The sequence below is a fragment of the Amphiura filiformis genome, chromosome 8 (genome assembly GCF_039555335.1).
Source record: "Amphiura filiformis chromosome 8, Afil_fr2py, whole genome shotgun sequence".
Classification (NCBI taxonomy): Eukaryota; Metazoa; Echinodermata; class Ophiuroidea; order Amphilepidida; family Amphiuridae; genus Amphiura; species Amphiura filiformis.
The window spans coordinates 40,320,307-40,331,791 of record NC_092635.1 but is presented as its reverse complement, the minus strand read 5'-3'; the positions used below and the strand labels follow the sequence as shown (position 1 = coordinate 40,331,791).

Sequence of the window (11,485 nt, the reverse complement as noted above, 5' to 3'; positions counted from 1 at the left end):
ACTACACATGCCATAGAAAGTGTACACAAAATCCGTCACTTCAACTTTCAATAACTCGCTTATATCAGGGGAGTTAAGACTTTTGTTTGAAAAAATATGATCTCCAAAGTATTGTGAAACTATCCATAGCTCTCAATATCTAAGCCGCTCTTACTTATGTTTTGTATGTATTTGCTATGGAGCAAGCAGATGCATGATGGGATACTCCCTTCAGCTGCTGTGATCCTAACCAATATTAAACACTTAGGGTAGTTTGTTTGGACCCTATAGAACATCACCAAATAGCAAGCTGTCTCCAATTGGTTACCATTATTTTTGTTTAAGACACGCATGTAAGTCAAATATTAATGATATTCGAGTTGCTATATTAAGGGGTAGGGGTAGCATTATGGAGAATTTCCCCAGTTCTACTCAGTCAAATTTCACAAATGCGGTATTGTTGCATAGATATGAACTGCAGCATTGTCAAAAATAAATGCTATATGATTTTCGGTTATCCATGTTTTGACCAGAGGTCAAAAGGTCACACAGCCTTGAAAATTACTACAAATCAGGCGTCACATGACCCTTTAACCCCTGGTCATGTCAGAGCTGCTCTAAATTCATATCTCATGTATTGTTTGTACTACCCAACAAGACCAAGATTGTGATATTTGACTCAGTAGAACTGGGGAAATGCACCATAATGCTACCCCTACCCCTTAGTTTAGCAACTCAAATATCATCAATATTTAACTAAATACAGGTCTATAGCAAAAAATAATGGTAACCAATTGGAGACTGCTTGCTATTTGGTGATGTTCTGAGGGTCTAAACAAACTACCCAAATTGTTTAATATTGGCTATGATGTCATCTCAATGCCCACTTTTCCCAGGTTGTTTCTACTGATTTCTCTGTATAGAGTTATACAGTAAGAAATGGCAAATAAGTAGGGATTTTGTGAAAATCTACTGCCTGGGCTAAACATGCTCTGATCTTACTGATATTTTAGCACAAAAGTAGTATGTACCCTAGTAAAATTCTCCGTGAGTTCCAAGTCGATTCGAGAAAACAGGTGTTTTTGGCCCACCCTAATGTATATTGAACTTTGTTTTAAATCATTTCTTGTATAAAATTGTTTGATATTGTTTTTGAACGCACTGCTGGTTAGGCGTGTGCCACTGATACAAAAGTGTATGTTCAAGTAAATAAATAAACAAACAAACAAATAAATAAATATTGTATAATTTTTTAGCATTACTCTGCAGTTTCAGTGTGATTTTCAGTGTCAATATCTCATACATATTTTTAATATCTCATACATGTTTTAAAGAGCACACACTACTGAAGGTGGAACTTGGACATTATTAGGCTTAGACAGATTTACTGAACACAAAGACAGGAGAGAAATCCAAATACTGCATAGGTCGTAATTCTTGATCAAATTATTTGTCATAAATTGGGGTAAATACATACTCCCCTTAGCCCTGTAGAAGATTTTGGAAATATCTTCCACAGGTGGAAGTATGAATTTCAAATGGAATTAGCACATTAACCCCATTGAACTCTATTGACACTCACCCTCCCTCTGTTGAAGATTCAAATAGAATCTTTATCAGAGGGTGTATGAAATTTAAATAGAGCTGCCTACTGTGTTCATTCCATTTGAAAGTCATACTCCTCTGTGGAAGATGTTTCTACAGGACTAATGTAGATTTAGAATAGCCTGAAATGAAAAAAAAATGTAAAATCAAAAGAACTGGGTGCAATTTTGAATCCCTAAGAGAATGGATAGCAACGCTTACACAATGTTTTTGTGGGACATAAAGCACATCAGGCATACATATCAAATTGCATTCTGAATACAAGGAATGTCCTGATGATATCAATTAAAATTGATTTTTTGAAATTTGCGATATAAAACAAATTTTATGGCAAATTATTTAACATTGATATTTTTATATTTTTGATATTTAATAGTCCTTAAAGTCAACTTTATAATTCTAATGATACAATGTATTTACTTTTAAAAGTGTATGTAGCTGATGGGAGCAAAAAGCTGGCCATCATTTGAAAATTTTCTTTTGTATTGAAGATACACTTCCCAAAAAGACCTCATAATATCAGGTGTTTTGGGGAAAAAATGATCTTCAAACAGAAATGTCAAAATTTTCATATGGTGGACTGCTTTTCATCCCAGCTAAAATACATCCAATGTATTATTAGATTTTAATACTGTGTATTGACATAGAGTATGTGCAGACAGTTTGATGCAGCACCTACGCTAGTTGCAAATTGTACAATGCCTGAATAGCACATGCTTATGTGAATTTATGCAAGCGAAAGTTGGGACTTCATTGATATGCAGTAAAAAAAACCTGAATACATGTTTTGCCAATTATAAACTGAATAAAGTTCAACAAATACAATTCAGCATCATAAACTTGAGCAATTGCTAATGTGTATTTTATTTCAGAGTGTAAAAACAGATAGAGCATGGGTTTTGAAATTATTTATTACCACTGTCTACAGGCTATATCAAACGGCTACTCATTCTCAGGCCCGTAACCGGGTTTATTTGGGGTGCTAATTTTGAAAAAGTGAACCTTTTTTTTCCAAATTTGGACCTTCCTTTTTGGACCAGGGGTGGATTTTGAAAAATTTGACTTTTTTTCAAAATTGACACTCGCCATTTGGGTAGGTAGGGATCCTCCCCTAGCCCCCTGGTTACGGGCCTGCTCATTCAGATTCACTCAATAAATTCACTAAGTTTGCAGGTAAACAGAGTGAATACATTGCTTCATCACAAAACCAAAATTTTACTCACGATTGACAGTTTTGATAGACAAAACAATCAATCATGAGTAAAATTCTGGTTCTGCGCAAAAGAAATTGGTTCAGTCTGTATCAAAATGATTGTTCTTCATAGGTTCTCCATCCATTTTGAGTGTTTTTGAAAAGCCTGCCTCTTCCAAACCCACCATTGGATCCATTTAATATTACCACACTTGGATCAATGATGTGTAAATTATTAAGTCTGGGCATTTCAAGTGGATCCAATGGTGCGATTGGAATACGCAGGCTTTTTCAGAAACACCCAAGAACGTATGGAGAACAAAAATCCCACATGTTTAACTTTTCTTATTTCTCACAAACTTGAAATTGCTTACCGAGAGGAAGCTTTCATCCAGTATTCTCTTGGACGTCTTCAGCCCCAAATCCCACATGTTTTGATCTCTTTACATCATTTTTTATAAGAAATAAAATATTATAAATTATATTTCAAAAATACACATTTTGACTGGCAATTTCTAGCTTTTATTTTCTGCAGCTGTTATTTTACATGATTAGGGTGGTGCAATAATTATGTGTACCCCGGGTGGTGAATTATAGGGGGCAAAGATTTTTGGCAGGCCAAAAGGGGGGTCAAGCATTTTTGGCAGGTCAAAAGGGGGGGCAAGCGATTTTTGGCACAGATATTTTGGGCACCGTTTCTATATTACGCCCTAAAAGGTGTAGGAAAACGTTAGGAACACATTCAAATATATGCAAAATTTCCTGCTCGCTCTTCCGCATTATATGATAAGACAATTTTAAGTTTTAAATTCAGGTTCCCAAAAATCTTGCATGTGTAAGGGGGGGGGGGCAAAGATTTTTTGGCACACCAAAAGGGGGGGGCAAAGGGGTTTTTGGCACGTCAAAAGGGGGGGGGCAAAGATTGTTTGGCACGGCCAAAGGGGGGGGGGCAAGTGATTTTTGGCAGACCATTTTGAGAATTCACCACCCCAGGGGTACACATAATTATACATGTATGAACATTCTCAACATGGACATCTAAAATGTTTTCTTGCTAAAGCCTGTAATCACTCACACATGCATCTTCAGGCCAAAGACCCTAAAAAATATGTGAGGGCCATGAATTTCTTTGTCCCTCAACATTTTGTATGCAACATGCCTATCAAATTCATAACAAAAACCAGGAGGACCCAAATTTGAGGCCTGCATATGCATGACATCTGCCAATGATTTCATATTTTCATCAAAATCACTTAGTACATATTTTTAGTACATGAATACCAGAACCTGCTATATATTTGCATGATTTTTACATGATTATCAAAATACAGTGGAAACTCGTGAATACACGCTCTGATAATACAAAAACCCTGACCCTGGCACTGAATCCCTATGTAATTATGCATGATAATAAAAACGTGTGAAAAGGGTAGTTTTTCGTGAGTAGGCACATATCGTGTTTAGGGTGTCAAAAACATGAAAAATTGGAAAGAGACAAGCTTGATTTTCAGGTCCCTGGCACTGAATCCCTATGTAATTATGCATGATAATAAAAACGTGTGAAAAGGGTAGTTTTTCGTATTTAGGGTGTCAAAAACATGAAAAATTGGAAAAAAGGGTAGCAAAATGGCAATATTGCTAATACACGGAAATTAAATTTAGGGTATGACATTTGATGCAAGGAATAAAATCCCTGTTTAGGGTGTGAAAAAAGGCACGTGTCACCTGCTTAGGGTTAGCCAAGGGTTAAATCCTTGTTTAGGGTGCTTTTCAAAAGTTGATTATCGCGGATGGTGTACAGGCCACAATGGGAGTGACCCGGCCGGGGAACCACGTACCATATTTCATTAGGCATCTGACCAACACATGGAATTTTACTACACTATGATTGTGTGCCCAGAGCTGGCTGTGATTGGTCACACCTAATTTGAGTTTGAACAGTTTGGATGTATGTGTAACTCTTGGGCAAATTCTAGCTTCAGTCGGAACCCGGGGGGGGGAGGGCACATCAAAAAATTTTGGTGGGTATGCTCCCCCGGAATTTTGAGGTGGTAGGTCTTTGGGAGCTGATGGCGTGCCGGTAAAAGGGGGGCTTTTGGAGCTGCGAACCGGGCTGTGAACAAGTAAAATGGGGTCTTTTGGAGCTGCGAAAAGTCAAAATCAAGGGTCTTTCTTGGCTTTTTGGTTGAAAATCGCCTGAAAAAACAAGAAATATGAGGAATGAGCAATTTTTGGGTCTTTTAGAGCTGAAATGATCAAAATCAAGGGTCTTTCAGAGCTTTATTTTGGTCAAATATAGGGGTCTATCGGAGCTGCGAAACCCAAAAGGGGGGTCTTTCCAGGGAGCATACCCGTATGGTCATTTGTGTTGAGTGCCCCGAGTCGGAAGAGAACCAATGTTTCTGCATCATCAAAATTTTACTGAATTTGTCCATTTTCTTGAACATCTAGAAATTTATTAAATCAACTGCACTCCCGAAATGTGCAAACATTTCATGCTTTGTGGTATACATTACTACTTTGTAACTCCTTTTGATTGACAGCCCTCTAATCATAGACTTATAAAGCTGAATTTAGCAAGTGAGGTAGTGCAATTCTTGTTATGTAGGAAAGCGCTACGTCATTGGCCAAATAGCAATCGCTCGTTGCTCACCAATGGGAGTATAAATTCAGCTTTAAAAGCCTTAAAGAGGAAGCCCTGCCAGAGCAGTTCTTCTGGGGTGAACAAGTGACTTAGCCAATGCCTATGTTTATACCACGCCAGGATCATTTGTGTGGGAAAACATTTTCTTAACATGATCAAGGACATTTCCCTCCCTGGAGGTTTGATTCCCCCAGAAGAACTGCTCTGGCAGGGCTTCCTCTTTAATTCGCTTGATTATTCATTTGCGGAAAACAGAATTACAAAAAGCTTTGTTATACAAGTAGGCAAATTACCCATGACTTGATTCAAGTCACTGTCTGGGTCCAAAATTAAATCCCCTGTTATTTTCAATGTCTTATCCATTGTCCAGGGAACATGGTATACTATCCACAGAGTACTATGTTTTCCTTCTTGATTTGGCAGACGACTTCTTTTTGTCACTTTCAGCATCCCTCTCACTGTCCTTTTTCTTCTTTCTAAAGTTATCCATTTTCCTATTAAAGTCTTTCGTACTTGTATGCATGTTAGCTAGGATTTGATGCATAGTACTTGTGGGGAACAAGCCCAAATCTTCTTGTTCTTTGTACCGTTTTTCGAGTTTTTTAACACTAACCCAAAGAACGTATGGGAAGTCTATGATGTAAGTTACGTCAATGACTCTATCATCAAAGAATTTTATATGTTTGTCTAGATTCTTACTGTTCATACCTAGAGCCCTCGGATAACGAATCACAAACTTCAGAACTTCCGACTCGGTTATTTCTAGCTTCTCCTGTAAATTCATCATTCGCTGACGTAGCTGTTCCGGTGTTGACTGGAAAATATTTGCGGATCTCTTTATTACGTAAACCAAATCTTCACCCGTAATTCCTTGTTCCATCAGAAAATCCACAACTAATCTCACTTGCGACTGGGTTGTTCTGAACAAACGATAATCGTCCCTCATTATCTGTCGCAGAACATTCTCAACCTCAACGCACCCATGATGCAAGAGTAACTTTCTGATCATGATGATGTTATCACGAATTTCATCATGAGTGAAATCGCAGGTGTTTTGGAACACTTGTGGCTTGTACTTCAATAAAGAGGATATCCATTTTGGACTGGCGCATAACAGTTCTTGCATGAGTTGGATATTGGCAACAATGATGTCTAAATCACTGAATAGTACTAACTGGCTCATTTTCACAATATCTGGTAATTTGATCCCAAGACCGACAAACATGGATAAGCGCATTTGCAATTCATGCTTATCGAACATCAACAATAAAGCATTTTTCTCAATTAATGCAACTATTTCATCAGAAGTAAAGCCATTTTTCTCCAACAAACTCACTATACCTTGTACTTCCTTCTCATCTTGTTGAAATATTGAACGACTGTGCTGGCCAATTCTACCAGCGTTAACCCCAATGGATAGGAGGTATTTTCGTGTATCCAAACCTGAGCTCTTTGTAATATCACTCGCTAAGCAGGTTGCATCATCACCTTGGTAGAGCCGACAGCACTGCAGGAGTGGTACACGGTTGGTAAACAGGTGTTTTTTGTTCCTGATAACGTTAGTTACTATTGGTCTACATGTAGTGAACTTGAAGGAAGCTGGCGGTATGACAGAAATAGTCAGCCTGCTGCACAGAAGCCTTGTAGCTGAGTGACACCAGGCCATGATGTGTGATTCACAGCATATCTGTTAAATAACAACATGATGGGGAAAAATGTCCATTAAACTTAAGTATTGAGCAAATCAATGAAAGTCTTAGGTACCCTCAAAGTGAATATAGCTTAGAGTATTTTGTGATCCTAGCATCCTCTTTTGATAACATTTTCAGTGCATCCACGCAAAAAGCTTATTCCTAACATTTCAGTTGATTCGAAATTTATTGTTTGCGAGTTCGACCAAATAAAAAAGAAAGTATGTCTCAGACACATTTGGTAAAAATGCTAAGTGCTATGCGTTTTTTTAATTTTTTGATTTTTTTTAAGCATACCGGTATGAGCTATGCGATATGCATATTTTTATTAATTTTTTTTTTTACAGTCAAGGCACAATATTTATACTTTTTGATATTCAAAATACAGGAACATTCAACATAGTAATATACAGTGTATATAGATGTACACAATGAATAGTTTTGTTTGTCTCTTTTACAATCATGGCGAAATGTGTACAAAAAACAACAACCAAACTGCAAAAAAAGACAAAATTGGATCGCTATACGACACTGAAAAATAGGGGCAAAATGAAAAAAAATTACGGCCAACGCGTAGCGCTAAATTGGATTTCACATTTCACGCGTGGGTGTCTGAGACATACATGATTTTTTCTTGGCCATGTGCATGATAATGTGTATTACACTACTGTTCCATAGGCCACTGTGTTGTAAATTCATTCTAGTATAGGCCTACATTATAATAAATTCAAATTTGATGATATTTTTGCTTTAGTGCAAGAATTTTTTTGTACATAAACATTAAGAAGCCACAGGTTTCCAGTGGTATAAAAATCTGAACTTTTTTAAAGAAATGTGGGGGATGAGGCTGTGGATCAGAAAATGGCTGACTAACTGACTTTATTATATTACTGGTACTGTATTTCCGTGGCCTGTGCTGCATGCTGAGTGTACACAAGCGTAAACAGAGAGGTGATAAACAGGGCGTGGCCAGTTTATTTGATCAGGAGGGGAGCAAAATAAAATTTCTGGGGCACAGACAAAAAAATGTGCAGTTGCATCATACTATATGCCTACATTACTGGTTTTGTTTTTAGAGAGACTGTACATGTGTTCGAACTTTTAAAAAGGCTTTATTTAAAAATTTTACACTATCTTGGCTCTTGATCAGGGTGAATTTTGGTGGAAAAGGTACTGCACCCCTGCCCAATTTTGTTTTCTCAAAAATTATAGCGCTTTGGGAACAAGTAAGATATGTATATTATAGGGGCAAGGGCTACAACTACTGCACTGGAAATTTTATTTCAGCACAGACAACAGTTGTGGAGTTACAGTCAAAAATGAAGGAAAACCAATATTTGATTAATAAATCAATAACTACTTGTTTTGAGTTGCTGAATTTTCAGTGCAGTAGTTGTAGTCCTTGCCCCTATAATATACATATCTTACTTGTCACCAATGTGCTATAATTTTTGAGAAAAATGCAAAAATAGGCACAAAATTGGCCAGGGGTGTAGTACCCCCTTAACACTGTGTGATGTACACCTGTGTGTGTGACTGACACGACTGTATGTGTGTAACACGGAAGCAGCCCTTTACGGTCTCGGACTCACCAAAATTTTGAAAATACAGTTCGGACCCCTATTTTTTTATTTTCTGCAAGTTCAGGGGTCCCTGCAGCCCCCAGTTTTTCAGTCTGGTGCTAAACGTAGACATACTATTTGTTGGAATTATGCTGCATTTGTGCAACTCTGACTCGCCAAACTCTAAACTTAAAAAGGATCCCCTACTTTTTTATTTCTGCAAGTTAAGAGGTCCCTGCCGACCCTGAAAAGTTTTTTCTAGCGCTACCCCTGCACGGAAGTGAATCCAACCATACCAACCCACTTGTGACTGACTGGTTAGTATTCATATATTGTTATAATTGTATCGATTCGTGGTTGTGCGTTCTTGTTGTAGTTTGAAATAAACATAGATATACCTTCACGGTTGGATCGTGTGCAGCTGCTTTCATTCAATTGAAATTTCTGGTAAGGATTAGTCCCAGTAGGTAAGGATTGTCTTTTGTATTGTAAATACTATTATACCACTACTACATACTTACTAAGGCCGTGTAAAATTAATATTTTGGTTCTCGTCCCTCCCTCCTCAATTTCTGGGATTTGTCAGATTTTTTTTTTTTTTTAGATTTTTCAATTTTTTAGACTTTGGAATGATTTATGAAATCTTCATACATATAAATAAGTTTATTAGAGAACAAGCATCACTTCCAAGTCTTTTTGTGGTACTCTAGGGGTTTATCCTCAGAATCTCACATTTGAAAAAAAAAAAAAAAAGGCCTCATCGCTTCCTCGAGCACTGTTGGAGAAGACCGAAAACTACTGACAATGCTAATTTTACATTGGGAAAAAAAAAAAAAAAAAAAAAACACCTCCCTCCCTCATCAATTCATGAAAATCCTCTGGACGAGAACCAAAACATTAATTTTATACGGCCTAAAGGTCCAACGCACCGCATCGTACTGCAAACTACTGCACTGCGATAGCGCAATAAAGTTAAATACATTTTAACTTGGAAATGCAAATAGTTGCGTTGAGTTGCGGCAAAAAGTAATCAATATAACGTTTATATCGGCATTGCAAAGCAACGCAAGTATGAACGGACCTTAATACTACTACCTATAGTGGGAATTCCAATTGAATGAACACATGTACGCCAGCGTGTGCGACTGCGTGAGTAACACGGAAGTGAATCCAACCATAGCAACGCACTCATGATTGGTTAGCATTGATTGTATCCAAACCAAGGTCGTGCGTTCGCATTGTAATTTGAAACACACGATATATGATAGCGGTTGGATCGAGTACAGCTGCTGAAAGCTAGTACGAGGAACCCATACCATACTTAGGGCTAGTGCCGTACTATTACGCTGACTTTCGTATTCGCAGGAGGACAATTTTGACCTCCTCGTTTGTTTACAAAAAAGTAATCAATATAACGTTTATATCGGCATCGCAAAGCAACGCAAGTATGAACGGACCTTGATTAATACTACTACCTATAGTGGGAATTCCAATTGAATGAACGCATATACGCCAGCGTGTGCGACTGCATGAGTAACACGGAAGTGAATCCAACCATACCAACGCACTCATGATTGGTTAGCATTGATTGTATCCAAACCAAGGTCGTGCGTTCGCATTGTAATTTGTAATTTGAAACACACGATATATGATCGCGGTTGGATCGAGTACAGCTGCTGAAAGCTAGTTTGAGGAACCCATACCATACTTAGGGCTAGTGCCGTACTATTACGCTGACTGACGGACAATTTTGACCTCCTTGTTTGTTTACAAACAGAGAGGTAGACAAAAGGCCTGTCAAAACTATTCTGCTTGTCCAAATACTCAAGTATCAAAAGGATGATCCACAATCATGACAATAGAGTGATTCACACAACATGAACAGGGGATTAAAAAACTGTGAAGTAGGACCATGTGCTTCTTTTGTCCAATTTGGCATCAAGATTTCGAATGGAAACAGTTCAGACCCAGAACACGATCATGTCAGAAATTAATATTTTGTTCTGGGTCTGATTTATATTTGGACTAATTCCAGCATCAATAACAAAAATGTCATACCGATATTAAAATGATACGTCTGTTTTGCCCGTTTTTTTTTAAAAAGTTTGCCTTGCGAACTAGCTGAAAGCTGCGTTCATTCAATTGGAATTCCTTACTGGCACTATACATGTAGTATAAAAAATAAATTTAGCTGAAATGTTTAATTTTAAGCTGCATCAGCATTTAATAGTCCGAGGTGCTCTGACGATAACACTCCGATCGCCAGGCAATCTACGTTGTAGTAGCCACTAGTAGGCCAGTGGGACAACGAAAACGCTACGTGAACGAGCTACATCAGCATTAGACTTAAGGTCCATTCATACTTACTACCACCGCATTTGCGATGCGTTACTTTGCGATGCCGATATATCGATTACTTTTTGCCGCAACTCAACGCAACTCGTCGCATTTCCAAGTTAAAATGTATTTAACTTTATTGCGATATCGCAATGCAGCAGATGCGGTGCGACAACGCACCGCATCGCAAATCAACGCATCGCAAATGCGGTGGTAGTATGAACGGACCTTTTAGTCTTAGTGCATGCAATAGCTCGATGAGCTTGGAACAAAGAAGCAGATACTGATATGTAAAAGAACATAATTCGACCTTCCTTAATACTCTCATTTTTACCTCAATTTTTAGTCGACATTTTCCTTCAGACAGATTTAGATGTGTAATTTGGTGTAAACTTTGGTGCTACCTAATGGACTACGAGCTGTTTGTATCAAGAAGATTGATTTAGCCTCATTCAATAGTATAAAGTAATAATTT

The 11,485-nt window shown here is 37.8% G+C and overlaps 1 protein-coding gene across 1 annotated transcript; it reads right to left on the bottom strand.

Annotated features, from left to right (window-relative positions):
- Window positions 1–5,157: 5,157 nt before the first annotated feature.
- Window positions 5,158–11,457, bottom strand: LOC140159025 (transcription termination factor 1, mitochondrial-like). The gene is made up of 2 exons (XM_072182348.1): window positions 11,345–11,457; window positions 5,158–7,107 (listed from the first exon to the last, which is right to left on the bottom strand). The coding sequence occupies exon 2, from the start codon at window positions 7,084–7,086 to the stop codon at window positions 5,818–5,820; it is 1,269 nt and encodes a 422-aa protein (XP_072038449.1). The 5' UTR covers window positions 7,087–7,107; window positions 11,345–11,457; the 3' UTR covers window positions 5,158–5,817.
- Window positions 11,458–11,485: the final 28 nt, after the last annotated feature.